The 27,109-nt window shown below is 39.4% G+C and overlaps 2 protein-coding genes and 1 non-coding gene across 6 annotated transcripts; all 3 read left to right on the top strand.

Annotated features, from left to right (window-relative positions):
- Positions 1-2,032: 2,032 nt before the first annotated feature.
- On the top strand, positions 2,033-15,222 carry STX12 (syntaxin 12). Its single transcript, XM_087727069.1, has 9 exons — positions 2,033-2,301; positions 6,021-6,090; positions 7,125-7,224; positions 8,186-8,323; positions 10,432-10,475; positions 10,982-11,087; positions 12,293-12,365; positions 12,723-12,805; positions 13,573-15,222. Exons 1-9 carry the CDS (start codon positions 2,193-2,195, stop codon positions 13,663-13,665), a joined length of 816 nt encoding a protein of 271 aa, XP_087583195.1. The 5' UTR covers positions 2,033-2,192; the 3' UTR covers positions 13,666-15,222.
- Positions 15,223-18,263: 3,041 nt separating this feature from the next.
- On the top strand, positions 18,264-27,023 carry PPP1R8 (protein phosphatase 1 regulatory subunit 8). Of its 4 annotated transcripts, none has more exons than XM_014054321.2 (7): positions 18,264-18,351; positions 20,265-20,325; positions 23,615-23,768; positions 23,964-24,184; positions 24,821-24,965; positions 25,317-25,381; positions 26,550-27,023. In XM_014054321.2, the coding sequence occupies exons 1-7, from the start codon at positions 18,284-18,286 to the stop codon at positions 26,901-26,903; spliced, it is 1,068 nt and encodes a 355-aa protein (XP_013909796.2). In that variant the 5' UTR covers positions 18,264-18,283; the 3' UTR covers positions 26,904-27,023. The 4 variants fall into 4 exon arrangements, with proteins under 4 accessions (XP_013909796.2, XP_087583128.1, XP_013909795.2 ...); XM_087727002.1 differs by having other exon boundaries at positions 23,922-24,184; positions 26,553-27,023; XM_014054320.2 differs by having other exon boundaries at positions 23,922-24,184.
- Positions 21,450-21,617, top strand: LOC148043066 (small Cajal body-specific RNA 1). Its single transcript, XR_015698430.1, has one exon.
- Positions 27,024-27,109: the final 86 nt, after the last annotated feature.

The following is a 27,109-nucleotide window of genomic DNA, read 5'->3' as shown; positions in this document are numbered from 1 at the left end:
GTATATAGTAACGGCAGCAATAATAGTGTTTGCACAACAATGGAAAAATGATGAGGTACCGACAGATGAAAGTGTAATAAAAAAAATATTAGAATGTGCTGAGATAGATAGATTGACACTTAAGATAAAAGAAAAGGAAGAAACAGAATACTTTTTAACATGGGATATATTTTACTAATAATTAACTAACAAAAACAGAGGTTAGAGTTTAAAAAGAATTCAAAGAGATAATAACAATTTGTATTGTAAATATTGCAAGATGGACAAACTAATTGTTTTATTATTTTATGATTAATATTGATATGTTTATTAAGATTACCAGTATGATTATGGTTATTGTTGTACCTTTGCTCAAAATTAACTATGCCCAGACAACACGCTGTTCAGATAGACATGGAATTTTTTATGTTTTTAATGAAAAGATGTACCAATAAAACATATTTTAAAAAATTGCAACTTTTAAACCTTACCAGTTGACAGATTTATTTCTTTATGGTTAATTGATTAGCTGGGATGGACTCAAATATAGAAAACTCCAGGATTAAATCAGAAAATATCAATAGTGTTATTGATTTTAAATTGATTATTCTGTCAGAATTTGCTTCAGATGTGGTTAATGAACAAGTCATGGTCTCCAACCTTGGTAACTTTAAGACTTGTGGACTTCAACTCCCAGAATTCCTCAGATAGCAAAGCTGGCTGAGGAACTCTGGGAGTTGAAGTCCACAAGTCTTAAAGTTGCCAAGGGTGGAGACCCCTGCACTAGATTATTGGTAATGGCATTCAATATTAGCGGGCTGTCACTTTTTGACTCATTTCCAAGGATAATTTTTCCAAGGGGTATTTTTACAAGACTGCAAGATCCCATTGACTAGTAAGTGGCAGCCAAGATACCCACAATCCTGCTGCCATCTGATAGTTGCCCCCAATTTTTCAGTTTGGTCTTTAATCCCCAAGTACCTGCAAAAAAGGCCACCGACCTCAAGGCGTTGATCTCTAGTGTGTTGGCTCAGAGTTTGTCAATCAGAAAGGTCGGCACTTTGGTGGTTCGAATCCCTAGCGCCGTGTAACGGAGTGAGTTCCCGTTATTTGTCCCAGATTCTGCCAACCTAGCAGTTCGAAAGCACGTAAAAAATGCAAGTAAAAAAATATGAACCACCTTTGGTGGGAAGGGAACAGTGTTCCGTGCGCCTTCAGCATTTAGCCATGCCAGCCAGATGACCACAGAGACGTCTTCGGACAATGCTGACTCTTTGGCTTTGCAACGGAGATGAGCACTGCCCCCTAGAGTCGGAAACGACTAGCACATATATGTGAAGGGGGAAACTAACCTCTAGTAAGCATTCGCAGAATAACATCCATGATGTAATCCTTGGGTCACGTACCTGCAAGCCAGGCCTATTGAATTCGGTAGCGCTGTTATTGATATATCGGTTATTTCGCTTTCATCCGAGTCACCTTTACGGAAGAGTCAATCAATCCCCATTTAATTCAACGGAACTGGCGATGGGTGTAGCCTTGGTAGGTGGCTAAGACGCTGAGCATGTCGATCAGAAAGGTTCGACGGTTCGAATCCCTAGTATAGGTCTCCTGCGTGAGCAGGGGGTTGACTAGATGACCTCCAAGAACCCTTCCAACTCTGTTACTGTTAAACTGTCGCCAGCATTCCACACTGACGACCGAAAGCGGTTCAGGGACAAGAAGGAACCGACGCCACGCCGTTATCTCTTGGGGAATCCTCATCATCATCACAACGACCACCGCGGCCTCCTTTAAACAGCAACGCCGACGCCGCCACCAAGCTACCCCTGGTTGCCATGGCACCGAGCTTCGATTTGAGATAACGGCGGTTGGACCAAGCCTTCGAACATTCGCGGCTAGGGCGCATGCGTACAGCCCCTTTGGCTTTCCCTCGCCTCGCCCAACCAGCTCCCGCTTCCTCGAGTGAGAAAGGCGGGAGGTGGGCTGTCCTGTTTAGGCTTCTACTGTGCGCCTGCGTGAGAAAGGGGAGGGGGGGTGGAAGAGAAAAGGTCGGGCCTGCCTGGTGCGCGTGCGCAGTTGTGGAGGCGTCGGCAGGGTCTCGGTTTGACAGATAAATCGGAGGTTTTTGTCCTTCTCGGTTGGGGTTGTTTTCTTGTTGTGTTTTCTGGATTTTTTTTTCTCTCCCCTTCCCTGAGGCTTTAGAGATAACTATGTCGTACGGACAGTTAGAGACTTACCGGCCTGGGGGGCTTCCGGTTCGAGATTTCAGCACCATTATCCAGACCTGCAGCACCAACATCCAGCGCCTGGCACAATGCAGTGAGTGATGCTTTCTATCTCTTTGACCCACATAACTCCCATCATCTCCTGGATTATCCCGTCCTCCCTCCCTCCCTCCCTCCAAAACAAAACAAAACAAAAATCTTTCCTTTAGAAATGACGCCGTTTCTTATATCCCCCGCCCCCTTCCCAGTTCTCGCTAACCTCTTTTATTTTAAAGCATTTGCACCGCGTCTTCATTGGTCACATCCACCCGATCGCCTAACATTTAAAGAAAGTGTGTATGTGTTTAAAATGTTAAATACTGAAACTTACGAATTGGGATCAGAAATATAGTAGCAATCAGTTCCAAAGCCTAAGAGTCTAGGCATGATCCCTATTTGCATGCAACGTTTTAGAAGACTGTCCTCATTAATACGAATAATACTAATTAATAATAATTAATAAAGTGAACACTCAAAATGTATCACAAATATTATCAACCATCAGCGGCAGTCAATGATGTTGGTGTTAAATGTTCAGTTGATTGAGTTTCATGTTTAATGAATAAAAGAGATGATGATAGAATAGATGAATAGAATAGAATAGAATAGAATAGAATAGAATAGAATTCTTTATTGGCCAAGTATGATTGGACACACAAGGAATTTGTCTTTGGTGCATATGCTTTCAGTGTACATAAACAAAAATAAAATAGAATACATTCATCAAGAATCATAAGATGCAAAACTTAGTGATAGTCATAGGTTTCTAATAAGCAATCAAATTATACTAGGAAACAAATGAAACAATTTTAAAGATACAAGCAACATGGTTATAGTTGTAAGTGGAACTTAGGTACTATCTCTTTCCTAATAGCTAACATGATGATGATGATGATGATGATGATGATGATGATGATGATGATGATAATGGTGTTATCTATCCCCATTTTTGCCTACTGGTTGTTCTCTACAGTAGATCAGGGTATTTGAGAAAGCTGTCCATAGTTTTAGTGTGATAGAGATGGTGATGTAAATATTTAAACAAGTCAAATATTTTTAACAGGAAAAAAAACAAAACACTACAGCTATTCCAAGACCACTCTCATCAGCACTGACAGGCCGAGCCAATAGAATATAAATTAAGAGCAGACTCCACTCCCTTCCAGCATTGATGATGTGATCTAGTTTAGGTAATGATATGTCTGTTCCCACCTCCTATTTTCCCCACAACAAGTCCTGTAAGGTAGACAGGACTGAGAGTGATTGACATAAACTCATTCCAGCTGGCTTTCATGCCCAGGGGACTGCTGGAATTCAGGCTTTGCCATTTTCTTGCCAACAAACTCAATACTACACCAAACTTTGCATAGCATTACAAGGAAGTGGTCAGCAAAATGAGCAAATCTAAGTTAAGTCATAGCTCCTATTGGTTTCATTTTGGGCTTGTAGCTGGCAAACTGATACGACAAAAATGTTCAAGGAATAGGTCCTTAATTTTCCCCATGAGACCAAATCACACCCACATTTAATATGAGAGATGATCTCCTACTGGCACAGCCTGCAGCCTGCTGAGGAATCGACATAGGCTTGAATTGTCCTGTTTGTGCAGCTTTAGAGATCAATGGACTGAAGCTTTGTATGCAACATAACTAGGCTATAAAGTGCCTGCAGCTGGATGGGGCTTTTATTTTAAGTTTATAAGCCGCATAATTGGCTTCTTCATCAGAGAATGTCTTCATTTTTATGGGGATCTAATCTCCAACAGATCTTCTGAAATCCACATTATGGACTAGGATTGGAATCAATACTTTTAAAACATATTTACAGAATGCGTGTTGATATCTGCCAAAAAAAATAATCCCAGAACTTCATTTTTCAATAAGGGAAGAGTTGTTTTCGTTTTTGTTTTGTAATAAAAGATATTAGTGCATGTCATTACTGACTAGCAATCTCACTGGCATTTCCTTGATGGCATTTTTTTTTAATTTAGCCTCTTCTCACATCAACGTATTTAAACAATAAGTCATAAATAGATGAAATAATTTTGATAGCAGCCTTCCCCATGACTTAGGGAGAAATATGTTGATGTTACTAATAATTGCTGTTCCTAAAAAGTGCCCAGAGTAACATGAATTAGATGAATTGCTGTTCTCCAAAAGGACCCAGAATAGCATGAGGTCTAAACAATCCCTCTTCTGTTGAATGTCAGGAGTTTTAGTGGATTGTTTTTTGTTTTGGTTTCTCAATTTATAATTGGAAAATTATAGCTGCCTCTAAGCATGTGATTCAATGGTGCCAGATTAGCATCCTGATAGTCTGATTTTATTTAAGTCTTTTTGTGCGCTAAAGCCATCTACTCATTGTTGTAACTTTGTTGAGACAAGTTGTGAGCACTGGAATTTTTTACACCAGGGTTCTCCAAACTTGGCAATATTAAGGCTTGTGGACTTCAACTCCCAGAATTCACTAACCAGCATGGCTGGCTGAGGAAGTCTGGAAGTTGAAGCCCACAAGGTTTAATGTTGCTAAGTTTGGAGACCCCTGATTTATACATTATTTATCAGTAATCAGTAACTATCTTAGAAGATGACTCTTCATTTCTGACTTTAAGCCAGGTTTATATGCTCACATTTGTTGTGAATGGGTCCATTATTCAATAGGGATGGAATAAAACAGCTGCATACCTGTTTTGGGACTAGAACAGCTGCTAAGATAGATAAATAGAGTCAGTGCAGATGAGGGATATTACTTTGGAACCAACAATTCCACTTATGTGTTCAATCCCTCTATCCTTCCTATATGTCTTTAAGATCACTGTGTCTGATTGGTTTATTCTTTGTTTCCTGCAAGTAAAAAATAATCATTTTTTTTCAGTCAAGCTTGGTTTCTGATGACTTCATAGTCATTGAAAAAATGTTTGCAGGGGGAGGATTATAAGAGTCTAGAATTTGAAGTAACAGTCTGATGTTTAAGGCAGTCAAGTGTAAATTACTTTCCTCATTGTTGTGGGTTATGACTGTAGTCTCTCAGTTTAATAACCCACTTTAATTACTCATAGACTTTGTGTTGCACCAAATAATTCACACTCTCTCATTTTCTCATAACTCAGTGGGGAACATACAGGTAGTTCTCAATTTACAACGGTTTGTTTAGTGACCATTCAAAGTTACAAGGGCACTCCAAAAAGGGACTTAAGATCTTTTTCACACTTAAAACTGTTACCGCATCCCCATAGTCATGTGATCAAAATCCATACAGTTGGCAACTAACTCGTATTTATGATGGTTGCAATGTCTCTCTGCCGAGGTGGCACAGTGGTTAAATGCAGCACTGCAGGCTACTTCAGCTGACTGCAGTTCTGCAGTTCGGCTGTTCAAATCTCACCGGCTCAGGGTTGACTCAGCCTCCCACCCTTCCGAGGTGGGTAAAATGAGGACCCGGATTGTTGTTGGGGGCGATATGCTGACTCTGTAAACCGCTTAGAGAGGGCTGAAAGCCCTATGAAGCGGTATATAAGTCTAACTGCTATTGCTATTGCTATGTGATCACCTTTTGCGACCTTCTGACAAACAAAGTCAATGGGGAAGCCAGATTCACTTAACAACTGTGTTACTAATTTTAACAATTGCAGGGATTCACTTAAAAACTGTGGAAAGGGAGGTTGTAAAATTCACTTAACAAATGTGTCGCTTAGCAACAGAAATTTGGGGCTCATTTGTGGTTGTAAGTTGAGGATTACTTGTACATGCCAAACGATATGTTTTTTTTTTACAGCTTCTCAAATAAAGAATTTGATGAATCAGTTGGGAACCAAGCAGGATTCAACCAAACTGCAGGAAAACTTGTAAGTATGATCTGAGTAGCATTTTAAGGTATGCAGGGCTTGAGGGCTAATCAGATACTCACGTTAATTTTGGAGATCTTAACTTTGTGGTCTAACAAATTCATAGACTAGAATAATTTAATATTGTAAATAATTTCCAACACAAATGGGTTAAGAAAAAAGGTGATTTGTGGATAGCTTAGCTTCAGTTTTATGAACATGAACAAGGTAGAGAAAAAGAGCAGGTGCATAGATAAGAACAGGAACTGGATAATTTTGTATGATAGCATTACAAGATATCGAAAGTCCTAACTGATTTTTCACAATACTGTGTGGATTTTAAAATGCGCAAGTTCTAGAAATTAAGCAAAAAAATAATCATATGAACAAAATCCCCTTGTTACAAGAGCCAGAAGGAAATCATACCCCAATTGTTCTCCAAGAGCTGAATTAAAAAAAAAAAAAAGAATTAAATGCCAGAAAGCAAGAAACTAGAGAATAAAGAAAGTGACATGGGATAGCTTCTCAAACCACTGCTTTATGAGCAGAATCTGCAAAACTCCTGTTCCATCTGTTCATAATGGAGTTGCAGCAATTCTAAGAATAGGCTTGGACATAAGCTTTAAATAACTTCCACATTCAAAGCATTTTTTTTCACCACTGAATAACAAGGAGTTCTGGGGTTTTGTTTTGTTTTGTTTTGTTATGGAGTGTTGTTTAAATCAGACTGAATGGAGACATTGTGAATCCAATCTTTAAAAAATTGTCAAGTAGGGGAGAAATGCTCAAGGAAGAAACAATTCGGAACAAAAACAAAAACTGTTGAATCCAATGGACTGGGTTTTGAAAGCAGGATGGATATCTAAGTTAGTTGTTTTAATTCGAAAAGCAGAGTTTGACCGATCTTGGATTGGGCAAAGGGGAACAGTTTGAGTCAATAAAGAAATAATCCAGTTCAAATCACCATTCAAATAGATGGCAGTATAAAGTTAAAAGGAAATCGAACTAGGACACAACCTTGCCAAAATGTAACTGAAATGTGTGTTTATTCCTAGACAACAGTTGCAAAACACAGCAAACCGGCTTGCCAAAGAGACTAATGAATACCTGAAGGAGTTAGGCTCCCTTCCATTGCCCTTATCTACTTCAGAACAGGTTTGTGGATTTATCTGTGGTTTTCATGAATTGGGTGAAACTGAACAGGTTTGCTGATCAGATTACACCGTTGCTTTTTAATCATGGTTTAAAACAACAATGGTTGAGTTTGCAAAACATTATAAATTAACGTGGTGATGTGTGAACCGTGCCTTAATGTTATACTCAATCATCAGGAATGGCAATACTTGTTTAACATGGTGGTATGGATCTGGGGGCAGAAGGCATTCATAGATTTACATATTTTGCATATGCTAGTTCTCAGCGTGAATAAGGTATAAATAGCGTTTTGGAGATGCGGAATAATTTCTCATTCCATCTGCTGTAATAATGGACATTAAATAGTATGTGCATATAGTTGACAAATGAATTTTCAGTGCCTGCCAGTGTATGAAATAGGTGTAAATCACTCTTTCACACTCTGGTTTGCTGGAAGTGTTGGACCTCTGCTTTTCTTATTGTTGCAATTATTATGTTGATCAAAGCATTCTTCCATTTTATCATCAGAATATGAATATTTTATTCCCAGCAACCCTCTTGGGAATAAGAGGTTGGGCTGAGAGGGATTGAACCAGTCATTCCCCAAGTTTTCATCGTTGTGAATGGATGTTAATCTGAGCCCACACCCTAACCTTTCACACTGATTCTCTGGTCTCCAAATTCCCAGTCTTGGGTGAACATGCAATCTCCTTAAAATCTTTTAAATAAAACAGTGGATAAATGTGGTCTAAATCAGTCAGAATAACAGAGTTGGAAAGAACCTTGGAGGTCTTCTAGTCCAACCACTTCCTCGAGCAGTAGACCTTATTCCATTCTGGACAAATGATTGTCCAATCTCTTCTTAAAAGTCATGTAGAAAGCTGTGAAAATATCCAGTAAGAGCTAATAAATAACATATGAATATTTCTTTGAAGCTGGTGAGTTTGCTTTTATAATCACACACAATTCTTTTCTTTTCTAGCGCCAGCAGAAACTTCAGAAGGAGCGTTTAATGAATGACTTTTCTGCAGCCTTAAATAATTTTCAAGCAGTGCAGAGAAGAGTCTCGGAGAAAGAAAAGGAAACTGTTGCCAGGGCAAGAGCTGGCTCTCGTTTCCCTGTAAGTTGTTATTCCACAAAAGAATAATTTAGTTGTTTAAAAGGAAAAATAGATGGCAAAGTGTCTTATTAACCTGGTAGTTCTTATGTCCCTATTTTCCAGCTTCACATCTACCCTGTTTATTCTAAAGTCATACTATAGGTGGTTCTTAACAAGGAAAGTTCTGAAAAAAATCTGGCTTTATATATGTTCTCATGCCCACTTGGAAAAAAATAAGTGAAGGTGGTTGCTTTGCACTTTTAAGTGAATTCCTTTCTGCAGTATTATCTTCTTGTCCTTATCTCTGTCACGACAGTAGCTAGGAAGTGAGGGCAATCTGGATGCAACATTTGTCGTTCTATTGATTGCTACAGTTGCTGGCTAAGTGGGTGGTCATTGTTAGGTAAGCTCCCCATTGGGAGAGCGAGTACGTTCAGAGAAGCGTTGTGAGAGTTGTGTTGGAGAACACACACCAGCATACAGAGACACTGCAGTTTAAATAGACTTTTACTTTCATGGAAATAGAGGTGTCAGAGTCCATCAAACAGTCCAAGTCATACACGGATAAGACAGTCAGTTATCAATGTCTTTCAGTTAAGGGATAATCCAAATAACATAGTCCAGTATCATATAATCAGTTCAGTACTCAAAGTTTGCTAGCAGTTGCAAAACTTACAATAGCTCACGGTACTTTCTAACAGCCAGCTTCCATAACACTCAGATCAGATCAGCCCAGCATCTAACAAACAGAGAGCTAATAGTCATTCTGGCTCCCTCTTATGGCCGATTGAGGAAAACAGCAACCAATCACATTTTACAGTATGATTTAAAGAAACAGGTATAACATTGTTACATGATGTATATATTGCCAACCCAACCATTAGATTATATTCCTAACAGTCACCTCCCTCCCTCACTATCCATGGGTATCCCTCCTGAAGCTGGACACTCGTTGGAAGTGGACGACCATCCCAGATAGGAGGAGAGTTCCAGTCTTTGGTTAAGGATATACCAATAGCTGCACTCCTCTGTTAGAAGCTCCAAACAAACTCAAGAACTATACATAGGACAGTAGCTGTCTTTCACAGCCAAGCTGTTATACAATATTATGCCAACCTTATGTAATTTGGATGGAGAAAATGAAAGTTCAGTTGTTACTTGAGGCGAGGGACCAATGATGCCCGACTGATGACCATATTGATGAATAGAAAAAAATACTACAAGTCTTCAGAGCAGTGACCTTGGATGGCATAGTTCCTTTTACACTTACACACACACACACACACACACACACACACACACACAGTCTGGCACCCAGCAGATTAAATTAGACAGACTGAGTGATTCAAAGGGGGCCAGGAATAATTATCATCATGGCACGACAAAACCGCGCTCGACTAAGCCGCGCCCGATTAAACCGCGTCGCTGACGTCATCAACAGGGCGACAACAGCGAGCACGGAGAAAGAAGGGCGCTTTAAATAGCGCTTTGAAAGCAAGCCGATTCAACTTAAGGTAAGGGTTAGCTTTAGGGTTAGGTTAAGGGTTAGGGTTAGGGTTAGGGTTAGGTTTAGGGTTAGGTTAAGGGTTAGGGTTAGGTTTAGGGTTAGGTTAAGGGTTAGGATTAGGTTTAGGGTTAGGATTAGGTTTAGGGTTAGGTTAAGGGTTAGGGTTAGGGTTAGGTTAAGGGTTAGGTTTAGGATTAGGTTTAGGGGGTTAGGTTTAGGTTTAGGGGTTAATTTTAGGTTTAGCGTTTACAGCCTGCTTCTGTCTCCGCGCTGTTGTCGCGCTGTTGATGACGTCAGCTACACGGTTTCGTCGAGCGCGGTTTAGTCGAACGCGGTTTTGTGGTGGAACCAATTATCATACTGTTGCAGACATAATTACTTGGTAAGATATTTGTCCCTTCCTGTTTAGTTCAATTCCATTTCAGTCGTTCAATTTTTATTAACAACCTCTCTTGGTTAATTGGTACTCTCTTAAATGAAAGAACTAATTTTGCCTTGAATATATCCACCAGATCCATTTGTTAAAAAAACGCTGTTGTTAATTAGGCCAGAAAGGATCTAATTGCTGCATCGTATCCTCCCAGTGTAAATTTTTGACTGATCTAGAATTGTTTCATTCCAGGGAGATGAGAAACGCAGAGAAGAGCAGTTGGTCTCATTTGACAGGTAATGTTGCTTTCTGATCTCTATTACCTTGTTCCTTCAGTTGCAAAAACATTCCTAATCCACATTCAATTCGGAAAATAAATCTGATGTGCCTTCATCACAGGTTGCTCATATGACGCCAAACTTTTATTCAGAAATAGTGGTTGAATTCAGATACTGGAGCCAAATCATTGTTTAGCAGGATGTTCCTCAGGCTTTGTACTCTTTCTCTTACTCACTCCTGATTTTCTTATTGACATCCTGATTAGTCAACAATATAGCTCTAAATATATCTTTTCTTTTATGTACACTGAGAGCGTATGCACCAAAGACAAATTCCTTGTGTGTCCAATCACACTTGGCCAATAAAGAATTCTATCTAATAGTGGTATTAAATACAACTAAGAATTTTCCACAGCTAAGGAATGTAACGGTATATAAGTGAATTTAAAAAGTGTTTGAATAGCCTTTTCCTGATCTCCTGGGGACAGCAAGAAGAGTGAATTGTCCATTTTTATTTCCTTCAGCAATGAAGAATGGGATCAGATGCAGGCTCAGGAAGAAGACGTACCTATAACAGAGCAAGATTTTGAGTTAATCAAGGAGAGAGAAACTGCCATTAGGCAATTGGAGGTAAGTAGCTGATAGATTTAACTAGATGCAATTTTTTTTAAAAAATGCACATTATAGGGGTCAAAAGCCTCTTTTTGCCAAAAGCCACTCTGTGCTCTTCATTTGCACTCTGTGATATTTATCTAATACTGTAGTGTACAGCATGCCTTTTTGGTCTGAGGACCACTGTTGGAATTTTGAGAACATCTTGGAGAATGATTGGCATGGCCAGCCTTGTCCATTTGTAAAATGGTTGCCATGACAAACATGCCTAGGTAGAAAGCTTTCATTTACCTTAATGCAAATTGCCATCTCCTTCAGTTCTGTCTTCTGTAGGACATTTCTAGCTAGGTCTATAGACCTAAGCTACTGTATTTTCTAGGCAAATGAACACAATTCAAGCTAAGGATCTAGACTAGAGTTACCCATCACTATGGTTTTTATTAGAAAAAGTAGAGGGAAAAAGGCATTCGTGGAAATTAAGAAATAGCCTGAGGCTGGCCCGTTATATGGCAGCACGCCAGTTTTTCACATTTAAAAAAAAACACTTAAAAGTAGGTGGTTCAAGGAATCTGATAGACACCAGGCATAGTATCTGTGAATAGATGTGTCACTGGGGACCTGGGATATGAACATGACTTTTCTTTCTTTCAAGGCAATCTCAAATTAGTAACAGCTCAACATAAGAGCAAAATGTGCAACATTGATAGTGTTTGATAAATTCATAAAGTTTCTAATTGGTGTTTGGGAAATTAGAAGAATGCTGCAAAGTGCAGCACATTGATATTTTCCTGTGTCTTCTTAAAAGATAAGCAGGTGAAGTGTAGGATTTTGGAAAACGTGGGTTGCACTTTTACAATCAGTTATTAAACAGGAGGAGGATGTAGTAGAAAGGGGTGGGTGAACCAGACATAAAACCCAAGTATTCTTCTAAGACTGGAAGACGACAAAGCGCTTATGATATATGACCATAAATGAAATTTCATTTTAAAGAATAAATGAGGAGGGTGAATCCAAAGATTCAGCAATAGTGGCAATACAGGACAACAAAAGACTCTTTCTATAAGTGTAGAATTGACAGCGAGACAATCAGCCATGCTAGGTTGTTATTTAGAAAAAAAATAAATGCAACAGGAATATTTATTTGTCTTAATAATCGAAATAATAATAGAAACATATAAGCACAAAAAGGGTAAAAAAAATTTTTTTGCAAACTTCCCTTTCAGGCAGATATCTTGGATGTGAATCAGATTTTTAAAGATTTGGCTATGATGATCCATGATCAGGGAGACATGATTGGTAAGTAAATAGTGCTTTTTGCTTGGCTGCAAACTACTATATTAGATTTATCTAGTAGCTTATAAAGTTATAGCTTTAATTTGGCAAGATTCTGCCTATTTGGAATAAACATATAAAGGATTAGACTCATTTGCATCTCTAGGTTTGGGCCTGACAGACAGCCCCCTATCTGAAATGAAGCTAACAATGATTAATCAGCAGATTACCCCTTAGTACAGCTAAAGGGTATGCCACACAGCGAATCTCATGCTGAAATAACTTTATACAGGCTATATAAAAAGGTTTAACTGTAGGAAAAATGCATCATATGATGGTTGTGGGTTGTTGTTTTAAAGGGGATGTTCTTTTTCTTTATAGATAGCATAGAAGCAAATGTAGAGAATGCAGAAGTCCATGTGGAAAATGCCAATGAACAGTTGCAGAGAGGAGCTTATTATCAGGTAATCTTTGTACAGCCCCAAAGTCTTTCAGAATTAGAAGTGGGGGCAGCATAGTTGGGATTTCTGTCTTTCAGAATGCTGTCTTTCTCTGTCTCTTACTTCAAACGTTTTCAGATCCAAAATGATGAGAAACATATAGCTTTCCATTCAGTCCCTTTAAATGTTTGTGATTTAGGACAGATTGAGAGGCATGAAAGGCATACAAGCAGCTAATCTTCTATATTCTACCTCTCTGTTGACTCAACTGATCTTTTTCCAACTGCATGTTTAGCCTATATGCATCAGTCTTGGGAGAGCTAACTCTGGCTTCCCAGCCTCCAAGTTATGGCATACTTTTTAATGTAGCTCAAGGTTGAAATGAGGAGTCTTTGTTGCTCTGAGCTTGGTGGTTTTCTTGCAGACGTTTCATTACCCAAACTAGCTAACATCATCAGTGCTAGTGCTGATAAGATACCCAAACATTGCACAAAATAAAATGCTTACTAACAGAAATATTCTTTTTCTGAATAGTAGTTTTGAATCAACCAGTTAAAAACTTGTGAGGTTTTTTTTTTTACATTTTTAAAAAGTGATTTATATGATCCATTCCACTGTCCAGTTACTCAGGTTTTTAAAATTATGTTGGTTTTCACTGTAACTTTTAATTCTGAAATGGGAGCTGAATGTTACATCTCTTGCCACTTTTCTTGGCAGAAAGGGTGTATATCTCTTTCCCTGCAGTATACCCTATTGTGATTTTATTTTTATTTTTTATTTGCTTTAAACAGAAGAAATCACGCAAGAAGATCTGCATCCTAATTTCTGGCTTGGCTTTAGCCTGTTTAATCTTGATAATAATCATTTGGCAAGTACAAAAATGAAGCATTTCTGTGGAATTAGATATGCAATTAATATTTCTGCCTTGAGACAAGCCTAAGGAATGAGGGGATTGAGGTGAGATGGAACACAAACTGATTTTCCATTAGTAATTATAATATAAAAACTAACATGAAGCTAACTAGTTCTTGGATTTAGTGAACCATGAAGACAGTCCATGTTAATTTATTTTATGTAACTAAACTTGTGGAGGGCTTCGTTTTGTTTTCCCGAATGTTCCTGTCCCAAGTATTGAAGGATGTGATCTAGATTAGTTTGTTAATTGCCATAAACACTACAGATCTAACTCTTTTTTAATGTGTACTGGTTTTATAAGTGACTCATATAGGAATAACTCCTAAGTACAAAATCCCAAGCAATTTTCAGTGTGATCCACACAGCTGTTCCAGATGTGCATCCCCCTACAGGAAACTGCCACACTTGTTTGAAACAGCAATTCCTGACTTCAATTGTGTGTACTTTGCGGAAGCTGCTTTGAGTGTAGCCCAATGGGCTGGGAGGAAAATAGGACCTTATGTAGCAGACAAAGAAGTTTTTCAAATTGTGAAGAGAGAACATCTCAATTTCCCTAAACATAGCAAAGCTAATATGAGGCTTATTCAAGCCGGTTCTCTTCAGAAACTCGTTTAGTAATGATTAGTCTGAAAATATTTGTATTTAAAGTCCTGTTTCTCTCTGCTCCATTTTTGTGGTGACTATCAATTGCTTAGTAATATGTCCAGATGTCTTTTTTAATGAAGGTGTCTTTGGAAATGGCCCATCCTACTGTCTCTTCCCAACTTTGAACCACTAGCACATACATTAAATATTATAGCCGTAAAAAGTTGGCATCGAGAGTCTGAAATGGAAATAATAGGTTATGCCTTTCTTTTGGGGATTTTGGTAAATACGTCTGTCCAAAAGATTTCTAGTTTGGAGTACCAACTTCCTTCCTAGACTATCTGTGGATATTACAGTCAAATGTACTAGGAAAACAAAATTTAATGAAAGAAGTTAGCAGCATACTTGAGGCTGATATGACTTCTGTCCTTCTTTGCATATAGTGAGAATGTTCTGATTTCCTCTTATATTTAAATGTATAAAGTAGTTTAATCCTGACATACTAGTACCCTACTTGGGTTAAAAAAACATTTTCCATATTGGGAGTTTAGGAAAAGTGTTCTGAATAGTAAAAGGAAGCTTTAAACCTTTTGCATCAATGGAGGATTAGAAGCATGCAAGTTTAAGATTCACTATACTGTGTCTTTATGACCCATGGGTTTCATTTTATGTCTGATTTGGTGTTATGGTGGATAGCTTATTTGGGTCAATGATACTCTTAAAAGGAAATGGGCATGGAAAGCCTAACATGTTGACTTGGTAACATTCTGTATACAAATAGTGAATGTTTTTCTCCTGACATCTATTTATTACTTCACACATTTTACATGTTTAAATGACTAAACTGTGAAAGTTGCGTGAAGAACAATGCCCTCAGTTGCACATCTTTCTTTGCACTATCATTCCATCCATTTAAATATCAATAAACATTTTTAAATATTTGACATGTCTCTTTTTTTAGCAGAAATCACCTGAACAGTTTAAATTGGCTTTAAATTGTTGAGAAAATATTTGACTTCGAAATTGAAGGCCAAGACTGCACTGTTAGAAAAAGTTATTCCATTCCAAATGGTGCTTCATGTTATCAGTTGAAAATTTATGTTTCATGCCTCTGAACAGTATCTTAAATTCATTATGTTCTAATAAGAATGTATAATGCATACGTTTTGTGGGTCTGCTGCTAAGACTCTCCTTTCATTGCCAATGAAGGTTATGTCTGGAGTAATAGTGAGGCGTCCTACCCTATTTGTTATCAAATGCAACTCAATTTTTATTTCAGATTTTACCTGGTGATAACTCTCTAAGAGAGTGATATCTAAAATACAGGTAGTCCTCAACTTACATCCATTCGTTTAGTGATGGTTCAAAGTTACAGCAGCACGGATGACTTACAACCATTTTTCACACTAATGAGTGTTGCATCTCCGTGGTCACATGATCAAATTTTAGATGCTTGGCAACTGGTTACTATTTATGATGGCTGCAATGTCCCAAAGTCATGTGATCACCTTTGTGACCTTCTGACAAGCAAAATCAATGGGGAAGCCAGATTCACTTAACAACAGTGTTATTAACAACTGCACTGATTCACTTAACAACTCCACTGATTCACTTAACTGTGGCAAGAGATCGTAAATGGGGTAAAACTCACTTGTCTTGCTTAGGAACAGAAATTTTGGGCTCAATGTGGACATAGTTCAAGGACTACCTACCGGTATATATATATTTTTACTGGTGGAAGCAAGAAGCAGGATAATAAAAGAACACTACTGGATGCTAAAATGGTTGTATTTATAAAAAAATGAAAAATCAATTTGTGGAGATACCATGGTTTTTCCTGGTACAATTGAAGTTCTAGTTCAACTTAAATCTTCGAATTAAATATCAGTGCAACTCTGATAACCTTGGTGGTCCACTTTCCTTTCAAGACAGCCTGAATTACAGGAAATTAATTGATAATTGAAAACTACAAAATCTTGTTATTAGTAAATATATCTATGTCAGAAGGCAATGAGACTGATCAAAGAGAGTACATTCACCAAAGGATTTGTTTTTGCCAAGTGTGCAAATGAGTGTCAGTATTAAATGGTGGTTCTAGGCCTTTGGTTAAGTAAGAAACCAGCTGGTTGACTTGGTGCCAGCCATTCACTCAGAGCCCTAGGAATGACTAACCACTTCTGAAAAACGACATGAAAAACCTATGTTCAGCATTTGCCAAGAAGCCAAAAATAATTCCAAAGCACACAGTGTGGAAATATGTGCATATTATATGCACATGATGATGTTCTTCCATCATGATTGAAGAAGACCTTGACATCAAACAGGTTGTGGGCTGTCCATGATGTGTCTGCAAGTGGCTCGTAAGGCCTATGTGGGCACAAAATGTGCTGCCACATGTCGGGCAGACGTGTGGGCACCATTGCAGAGTGCTCACCTCTCTTGTGCTATGGTTGTTCTTCTGTCCTCAGATGTCTGGCAGCCTTGGTGGATCAGCGCGTGCCAAGTCAATTGATCTTGTGCCAGGGTTGTCCCAGGTGGTGGTATCAATATCCAGGACATACACATACATATGCACATACAACACAAATCAACCCATGAGTGTATGGCAGTTATGCCTTTTCAAAGTACAGTTGGGGAGGGGGGTTGAGTTAAAATTGGATTGTTTGTAATAACCCTTCAGACAAATAAAAATTGTAGCTATCTTGTGAAAATCGTGAACTGACAAAACCTTCAGAATTCACCCAAGTATCCGATAGTGGCTGCCCTCACATTTAATTACTAGTGTAGAGAATGTAGAGTTGTTTCCAGGCATCACAGTACACACGAATGTTAAGGCACAATACACAAACCAAGTATTAAAACCAACCTGAGGACCACACAGGATGGACTTTGTAATACTTGAAACACAGTTTTTGTACAAAATGCAGCTACTACTAGTATAAGGACATTGCATGAACTCAGCCCTAAGACATACAGACAAGACCATTATAGGACTAAGGGACCAACATCTCTAAAATTAACTCGGAAGCATCCAACTCAATAGACTAGAATTCTTTATTGGCCAAGTGTGATTGGACACACAAGGAATTGGGTGCAAACGCTCTCTGTATACATAAATAAAAATAAAATACATTCAGCAAGAATCATAAGGTGCAACACTTAATGATAGTCATGGGGTACAAATAAGCAATCAAATCATATCATGAAACAATATAAATCGTAAGGATACAAGCAACAAAGTTACAGTCGTGCAGTAGTAAGTGGGAGGAGATGGGTGATAGGGACGATGAGATGAATAGCAATAGTAATGCAGATTTAGTGAATAGTTTTAACAGTGTTGAGGGAATTATTTGTTTAGCAGAATGATGGCGTTCAGGGGGAAAAAACTATTCTTATGTCTAGTTGTTCTGTGTGAGTGCTCTATAGCGTTTTTGAGACGAGGGGAGGTTTGCAGGCGCCCGTCGCTCTGCTCAGCGGACACCTCAGAACGAGACTTGTCGTCGCCCCGCAAACGGGCTGGAGGTTTTAAAAGGCGAAGCGCGCGCACGTGGCTCCTTTATGACGTATACGTTTCTGGCATCAGCATCATGTAATAATGAACAGTTGCACATTAAAAAAAAATACCCGGAGGAAACAAAAACAATAAAAAAACACCGCCACAGATTGCAGGAGAAAAAGAGCGCGGACTCCGGCCCACACAAGAGGCAAGCGCACCTCGCCGCCTTGAATTCCGTGACTATAAAATGGCCTCCCTCTCCCACGACGGTTTCTCCTGTTCCCGCTCTTGGAAAGGAGCGTCGTTGTGACGTCGCCCCCGAACGGAATACGTTCCATCCTCTGCGGCTTGTCTCTCCCCCTCCCCTTTCTTTCCCCGCTTATCCATACACACACACCCCACGCTTGCCCGCCTGGCCGCGATGCATGCCGGGATCGCAACCCTCCCGCCAGGTCTTCCAGCTTCCCGGCGTGCCTTGCGCCCAGCTGAATGGGGGCAGTCACAAGATGGCGGCGAACGCAAACTCTGCCGGTGGCGGCGGCGGTAGCCTCCCACTCTTTGACTGCCCGACCTGGTGAGGGTGGGGGTGTGGGCCGTTGGAGAGCGGGGAAGCCGACTTGGCCGTTGCAAGGGGGACTGCGTTTTCCTTGGGAGGCGGAGCAGCATCCTAAAAGAGGGGGAGCGGGTCCGGGGACGGGGGGGTTAGGAGCCCCTGGAAGGGAGGACCGATTGAAGGGAATCCCCTCAAGATTGGTCCTTTGAGCGTTGCAGTGTCGCGCTTCGTATGTGAAATAATTGGGATGTGAGGGAGGGAAAGTGTGTTTTTTAGCTTAGGCGGAACACATGTTTTCCACCTCAAAAGGATGCCTCTGGTCCTGAGCAGAGGGTTTGCTATTTATTGATGTGCCTCGGAATAGGGACGGCGAAGAAGTTCAGTGTAGGACGCGATATGATGGATTAGGGCAGGCTGTGTGGCTACTGAACGGTCTTTGTGAAATGAGAGAGTAGGCTGCTGAGTATGGACAAATGACATAAGTTTTACTTTAAAATCTCTGAGCCTGGGAGAAATCAAAATATGCTTTCATCCTAGGTATGTTACTGAAGTCCTGCATATTAACCTACAAAATGAGGAGGTGGTGGGGAAATTGACTTAGGCAGCATGGACATTCATTTGGGATATTTGGACACAAATCTTGCCTCAGTGGTAAGAATCTGAATAATGGACAGTGTAGTAACTAAAATCTACAGTATATACAAATATGTATTCCTTGGATCAAAGTAGTTGCCAAGTGGAAAGTTTGTTTGAGTTTCAACTTGGCCATCAACTGTGTCACGTGATTTAAATAATCATTAAATTGTAGGACTTGGAGACTTATTCTTTTGAAATAGCTTATCTTGGGAATAAATTGAGAAAGATCTATCGTAGACTTCACTGTGTGTTTGTTAGACTTTACAGAAAAAAATGTGAAAGAGAGATTAAAGCAACAATTGAAGAGCTGTCAAAATGTGCCCTAAAAATGCAAATATGCTCAAGGATTTTGTAATACAAGATCCACCAAGGTTTTTTTAGAGAGAGATTGGCATTTCAAAGATAAAAAGTCATCTGTATTGTACCAAAACAATCATTTGTATCACATCCATTGTTTTGACCTTAACTAATGACAGGACCCAACAAGGACTCTGAAGCCAATCTTGGAGATTGTGTCTTTTTATGTAGTGGTAACTGTGCATCCAAAAATAACTGCAATAAGCATTTGAAATCTTGAGTGCTCAAAAAGCTTAACATATATTAACAGTTTTAGCTGCTACACAACTGTTTATGTGTAGCAAATTTGAGAGAGAGCATAAAAGTTAAAATACTTTGTAGCAGAGGCAAGATCTGAACAGGAGATGTTAGGTATTTATGTAGTCATGTCATGTAGTTTTATTTCTCAGCCACATGCCATCCTCTCTAAATCAGGCATATAAACCTATACATCACAGAAATATGTAAGACTGTATTTGTAGACACATTTGTTCCCTTATATGCTGAATTCAATAAATAAATAACCTCTCCAAGTAGATGCGGTCGCCAAAGGGCACAGTAATAATTCTGATTCATGCTGTTTCTCACTGGTCTTCCAGATGCTTCCAGGAAATCCCTACATAGAACACACCACTTTTGTTTTCAAATAATTGGAGTCATATTCCTTATGAACTGGAGGTTTCGTGATTTGTAGGCCCAAATTAACGAATTTTCAGTCCCCTTTTCAGGCAACCATCTGAAGGCAATTGATTCACAATTTGTTATATATTTAAATTGTATGCTCAGTTTAACTAAACATTAGGGCCAGCATTGAGCATAACTGACTTTTTTTGTGCCCAAGTTCAGGTTCTCCCTATCAGAGCAACTTGTGATCATTTTACATCTGTTGATAAGTTCAGAAGTTCCAATGGCTACTTTTAAGTATTCTTAAACAAAATATTTTTCTTGTGTTTGTTTCCTAGGGCAGGAAAGCCTCCACCAGGGTTGCACTTGGATGTAGTCAAAGGAGACAAACTTATTGAGGTATGAAAATAGATGCAGAAAATTTGAATACAAGCCAGGTGACATACAGTACTGGATAGCTGTAGAGCTTATCACAGGCAGAAAGAAAGACTGAATATCTAAATTCTTTTGGGGTTTTTTTTAGTTTTAGATTGTCTTGGCTATTTCTAGCAAGACATCTGAATTTTTTTCTGTTGGAGTTGCATGTGGCTATTTGCATCCAAATATTCAAAGATATTGAAAATGCTGAAAATCTGAAATCTTGCAAAAACAGACTTCTGGACAAAAATAATCATTCTGGATCCAAATAGTAATCCAAATTATTAAAAACAATAATAAGTTCCGTGAGTTGAGCTGCATGCGCTCCTGTGTGCTGGCCCGCGGCCCAATTGTGAATAGGCCATGGTAGTGGGGGGGTGGCCCAGGGGCTGGGGACCCCTAATTTAGATAAGTATAAATTGTCCCATGCTGAAAAGCAGTGTCACGTGGTATTAATAATTTTGTATGTTGATTAATGACCCTATCTACTTGCAGATAAACCAAGAATTTTAAGTTCAAAATACATCCCAAAAATTGGGTTTGACTTATTTATGGATTGTCTTATCTGCAAATAAAGATAGACCTTGCTTAATGGCTGCTCTGTTTAGCAGCTGTTCAATGTACAACAGTTCTGAAAAATTCAATGTGCACCCATATCTTTTATTGTTTTTTATAATTTGGATTACTATTTGGATCCAGAATGATTATTTTTGTGCAGAAGTCCGTTTTTGCAAGATTTCAGATTTTCAGCATTTGTGTCTTTGGTTAGAAGGTGTTTGGGTACTTCATTCTTACATTGTTTGTTCTCCATTGCAATACTGTCTCTCTTCCAAACCAGAAAACCTTGGTTGTCTCTACTTTAAGAATCTGTATGTAGATGTAATTGAAAGCTACAATTAATTGAATCATTCCTGGTTTAATTGCAGTGTAACAAGAAAGAAAGAAGGGAGCAGTATAAGGACTAAGCAAGTGACTCATGCACTTTCTAATAACTCTCTCTGGTTTGTCCAAATATCCCAAAAGTGGGATGGAACACTTCTTAAGAAGAATGTATTATCAATGTGTAACTGCAAATTATGATGCTATTTCACTTCTTCAGACGTCTTAAGCACTTGATACTAACCAAGCCATCTGTGCCTTCGCTCTCATTTAGAGTTCAAAGGTGAAACTAGTGATTGGCTGGGTCTAAAAAGTGCAACATCAAAGTTAAGCCATGAAGTGATTAAGCTCTATGTGTGAAGAATCACATTGGGTTATAACTCAGAGGCACAAATGAGTTTTCAGTTGTTGATGCCTTTAAGAATGGCAAAATAATTAGCTTTTCTGCTTTCCCATTTCTTTTTATATAACTTAAGTAACTCTGGAGGCAGTGTGCCTACTTATTATACTTGTTTGTAAAGTTGCTGAATTGTTAGTTAATTTATTTTTTCTGCAGGTACCATTGTCATTTAGATCAATGGTCCCCAACTGTTGCAGCTTGGCGGGAGAGGGTTGCACAAATGGCAGGCTGGGCCACACGTGCATGCTGTTTGACTCATGTGAGCAGCCGGTTGGTGCGCACACGCATGCACACACAACTCCACTGTACCAGACCGCCATTGGCGTGAGTTGAGCTGCATGCACTCCTGTGTGCTGGCCCATGGCCCAATTGTGAATAGGCCATGGTAGGGGCCCAGGGCTGGGGACCCCTAATTTAGATAAGTATAAATTGTCCCATACTGAAAAGCAGTGTCATGTGGTATTAATGATTTTGTATCTTGATTAATTACCCTATCTACTTGCAGATAAACCAAGAATTTTAAGTTCAAAATACATCCCAAAAATTGGGTTTGACTTATTTATGGATTGTCTTATCTGCAAATAAAGATAGACCTTGCTTAATGGCTACTCTGTTTAGCAGCTGTTCAATGTACAACAGTTCTGAAAAAGTAACTGTATGACCAGTTCTTACATTTATGACTGTTTAGCACATCCCCACAGTCATGTGATCGATACATGTTTTACAACTGGCTTCCAGCAAGTAAGGTCAATGGAGAGGTTAGCCGTAAAATCTCAAGTCACGGTCACATAATGTCTCACTTGACAACTTGTAATAACTTGCTTAACAACCAAATGAGAAGTTTCATAAATCTATCATGATCACATGATATTTCACTTAGCGACCACATTGCACAGCAATGGAGTTGCCAGTTCCAATTGTGATCACTAAGCAAAAACGAATTACACGCATGCACGCACATGGCCCTTGGGTTACGTCCACTCGTTCCGCAGCTGTTCACTTTTGCTGCAAGGGTGCTGAATGATAGGACCTTACAACCCGTCCGTCATAACATCCTCACAGTCATGCAATCACAATTCAGGTACTTGGCAGACAACAAGCTTAAAATTATGATGTGATTACCATTCGTGAAACTCCCTCACAGACAGACACAAGAGAAATCAGCGGAGAAGCCAGCAGATGTTGCAAATTGGTCCTCTCTATATTTGCAAAGCAAGCTGATTTCCATCATGTCCATACCCAACATAGTATTCTTTTGTTCTGGAGACATATCAGTTTTGAGGATCCAATCCTATTATGACCCTTCTTAGATTTTCCTTTACTCTTAATCCATTCATCCTTCCCTCATTGTTTATTTTAGTTTGATTCAATTATTTTATACGAACAAACCAGAACAACAGAGTTGGGAGAACCTTAGAAGTCTTTTAGTCCAACCGCCTGCTTAGGTAGGAAACTACACCACTTCAGACAAATGGTTATCTTAACATCATCTTAAAAACTTCCAGTGTTGGAGGATTCACAACTTCTGCAGGCAAGTTGTTCCACTGATTAATTGTTCTAACTGTCAGGAAATTTCTACTTAGTTCTAAGTTGCTTCTCTTCTTGATTAAGCAATGAGGTCATATGATGTCACATTTTATAACCACCTTGCTTAGCAATGAAAATTCTAGTCCCAATTGCCATTGTAATGAGGACTATATATACTTATTTTTAAGAACCTGTAAATATTTGTGGATAACCCAACCCTTAAAATTTTTAACTAGAATACAATGAAAAATTGCTACCTGTGATTAAGCCAATGTGAAAATTAAAACATGAAAATTTTATCCACGAGTGACACATTTTTCAATTGCTAGTCTTTTGGTTACCTTTTTTTTTTTAGTCTCGTGGCACAATGAGGATCTCCCCTTTTTATACCCAGGCCCATGATTTTAAGAAAGTATAGGCCTCCCCCCAAATATTCACCCATTTGTCTTTGATATCTTGTCACAGAAACTGATCATCGATGAGAAGAAATACTATCTCTTTGGGAGAAACCCCGACCTGTGCGACTTCACCATAGATCACCAGTCATGCTCTCGGGTCCATGCTGCTTTGGTTTACCATAAACATCTGAAGAGAGTTTTTCTTATAGACCTGAACAGCAGTAAGTTGATAAACAATGTCCAGGGCATTCTGATGGGGTGTGGAAGTGTTTATAAAGTAACTGGATAGTATGAGGCACTGGTTAAGAGGGAGGCATACACTAAAATTAAGGAAAGGGACTGTGCTTTAAGTAATATTTTAGTAACATGATTAGTATTTGTTGCTTTTCCTCTCCTCCTTATTCTAAAATGCTTAGCACATGGCACGTTTTTGGGCCATATTCGTTTGGAGCCTCATAAGCCACAACAGATTCCCATTGATTCCACGGTTTCCTTTGGTGCCTCCACGCGGGCCTACACCTTGAGAGAAAAGCCCCAGACATTGCCCTCGGCAGTGAAAGGAGATGAGAAGATGACCAGTGAAGACGACGAACTCAAGGGCTTACTTGGTCTGCCAGAGGAAGAAACAGAGTTAGACGTGAGCACAGTGTTTTTACCTGCATTACCCATGTTGCATATCTAGTTTATGAAGGGAACATAGACCTTTTGGCTTGAACTGTGGCTTGGCACTAGTACCTGAGTAGAGCTGTGCTATCCTTAAAGATGGGGAGGGAAGGTTCTGTGTGACAAATTTGCTATTGGTGGGCCTAGGCAAGAGAATAGTAGTAGTGACCAAATTATTTGAACCAGATTCTTATTGCTTGTTTTACCTGGGGATATCTTCTTTAGTGAGCTAAGCCAAGAGCTGCTCAAGTTTGGTCTGATACCCTATTGAAGTTTCCTCTTGATTAGGGTCTAAATACTGTGTAGTCCCTATCAAAAAATGGCGTTTTCAAATTTTCATTTTGGTGGCAGATTTTAAGAGACAGAATGGACGCCTAAAGCTTTGCCATATCCTAAACCCTAATATTCTTCCAAAAGACTTGGCCAAGATTTCTCCCCCCCCCCACCTCCCAGTAAACCCCACAGAAGGATAAAGTTCTATCTGTTCCAGAGAGATCATAAGATTACTGCCACTACAGAGTATGAAATTATAGCACAGTTTCCATTCCCCCAAATTGTTAATCCTTTAATCTGTACTGCGATAGCAATCTCTTTCTTTTTGACATCCTAGAACCTGACAGAGTTCAACACGGCCCATAACAAGAGGATTTCCACATTGACAATAGAAGAAGGGAATCTGGATATTCAGAGACCAAAAAGAAAACGAAAGAACTCGAGAGTAACATTCAGCGATGACGATGAAATCATTAATCCAGGTGAGTAATGTGGGCCAGGAATAAGCAACCCAGTCCCCTTCTGACGGTTGGAATTACAACCCATCCCTTCTAGCTATCATGGTCAAGAGTTGCAGTTATAATGCAAAACATCTGGAGGGTACCCCAACACCAATCTCTGTGGACCCCCAGATTGTTCCTAAAGAACGCTGCCTGCCTTGTTACTTGCATGCAAGCATGTATCAATATACAGGATACTTTCCTAAAGAAGATAATTAATGATAATGCCTTTCCTTTTGGAAAGGCTTGGATTAAATTCTCTCAGTGCTAAATATACTCCTGAGATTCCACTTATGATTAACTGCTGTACTTCAATCTCTTTTACTCCTGCAGAGGATGTGGACCCTTCCGTTGGGCGTTTCAGAAACATGGTACAGACTGCAGTAGTTCCAGTGAAGGTATGTAACTAAATTGAAAAATATAGCTAATATGGCTCTTTAGTTTATTAAAATAATATGGGAATAATCTTAAACAGTCTGATTCTTATTACTACTAAATCAGAACAAATATACTGTCAGTATTAGAACTTGCATTCGGATCCTAATTACATTTTTCCCAGTGAACTGTGTTGCCAATTGGATTATATTTCTTTTTTGCCAAGGACAGAAATATGTAAAGAAATAAGATTAGGTTTCAATAAAACAGAAGAAGAATTGAATTCATCCACAATCTTCTTTTGTTCCACAAAGTGAAAAATAACAAATATAATATAAAAGTCATCCAGATGAAAAGCTTCTGAATTCCATTTTATATAACAACCATTTTCCCTGGTTACTAGACTATAGAAATACAGATTATTGCCCTCATTTCCCCTTCCTTTTCTGCATAGCCAGGAAGAAGTTTTAATCAGGATTCATTTTCCTAGAATACAGCTTGCTTTGACATTCAAATTAAGATGTATTTCTTCAGTAATGGTCAGAAATTCAACTCTACCCATGCAGCAGTGAACACAGGGTTAGCTAATTTATAGATTCACACAGAACCAAACTCTCAGCTTTGAATTAAAATAGTTTTCTGTGAGGTTTTAGCTGCCAGGATACAAGCCTAGAGAATAGGCTTAGATCTGACTTGATAAAAATGGAAAGTGCAGGGGACTGAAATTCATGACCTAATTCTGTTTTTAACCCTGCTAACAATGAGGAGTTGGTATTTTGAAGTGAAAAGTTCGTCAGGCCCAAAACCAAGAATAACGTGTGTTAATTCTTCCTTATTGCTCACACCTATAGAAAAAAATCTTGCCAGACTGAAGACTCCGATTTGCATCTGCAGCAGGGGTGTCCAACCCTGGCAATAATTAAGATTTGTTGGGCTTCAAATCCCAGAATTCCTCAGCCTGCCATGGGTGTCCACAAGTCTTAAAGTTGCCACGTTTGGACATCCTTGATCTATAGTACTCTCTGGGGAGCCGGGGGGAGGGGGGGCTGTCTTCACTCTCATATATGATATCTGGGCTGAGTAGCATGTGCCCCCTCCCTTCTGGAGATCCACCTCCTCACAAAAACTCAAGATTCTGCTAAATGTCTTTGCGAGACATATTTTAATTCCGTGTGTTTTGTTTCTCGACAGAAGAAGCGAATGGACAATTCTGGCTCCCTGGCTGTGGATGAGGCTGCAACTCGTCGCATGCAGAACTTTCCCTACGGTGGAGGACTGTATGGAGGCCTGCCTCCCACCAACAATGAGGCAGGCGCCCAGACCCACACTATTCACGGCACAGCGCTCATTGGGGGGTTACCAATGCCCTATCCTAATCTTGCCCCGGATGTGGACTTGACTCCGGTTGCCCCCTCCACTGTTGCCATGAACCCAGCTCCCAACCCTGCTGTCTTTAATCCCGAAGTTGTGAATGAGCCCAAGAAAAAGAAATACGCAAAAGAAGCTTGGCCGGGCAAGAAGCCGACCCCTTCTCTCTTGATCTGAAGAGCCAATTTGAGTCTGTTCCAGGAGGCAGGAGCCAGAAGCCAGGCGGGGAAGGGGGAACTGTACAAGTGCAGCCACAACTCTCAGACTTGGGGGTCATAGCCAGATTTTTTTTTGGGAGGGGGGTTTGTGACTCCTTTATACAACCAACCTTCAGAAGAGTTCAAAAGGTGTCTAAGAAATGAAATGCAAAAATATATCTCTCA

Source organism: Thamnophis sirtalis, unplaced genomic scaffold (genome assembly GCF_051295495.1).
Source record: "Thamnophis sirtalis isolate CommonGarterSnake01/CBP01778 unplaced genomic scaffold, rThaSir2_p1.2 scaffold_13, whole genome shotgun sequence".
In the NCBI taxonomy this organism is placed as follows: Eukaryota; Metazoa; Chordata; class Lepidosauria; order Squamata; family Natricidae; genus Thamnophis; species Thamnophis sirtalis.
This window is presented reverse-complemented; position numbering and strand designations above follow the sequence as displayed.

Excerpts from the sequence above, each read along its gene's own strand:
- STX12 (XM_087727069.1), top strand. The coding sequence starts at position 2,193 with ATGTCGTACGGACAGTTAGAGACTTACCGGCCTGGGGGGCTTCCGGTT. Across the intron at positions 6,091-7,124 it reads ACCAAACTGCAGGAAAACTT|ACAACAGTTGCAAAACACAG; the intron begins GTAAGTATGATC and ends GTTTATTCCTAG. Across the intron at positions 12,366-12,722 it reads TGATCAGGGAGACATGATTG|ATAGCATAGAAGCAAATGTA; the intron begins GTAAGTAAATAG and ends TTTTCTTTATAG.
- PPP1R8 (XM_014054320.2), top strand. The coding sequence starts at position 18,284 with ATGGCGGCGAACGCAAACTCTGCCGGTGGCGGCGGCGGTAGCCTCCCA. Across the intron at positions 23,769-23,921 it reads TCTTATAGACCTGAACAGCA|TATTTGTTGCTTTTCCTCTC; the intron begins GTAAGTTGATAA and ends TAACATGATTAG. Across the intron at positions 25,382-26,549 it reads CTGCAGTAGTTCCAGTGAAG|AAGAAGCGAATGGACAATTC; the intron begins GTATGTAACTAA and ends GTTTCTCGACAG.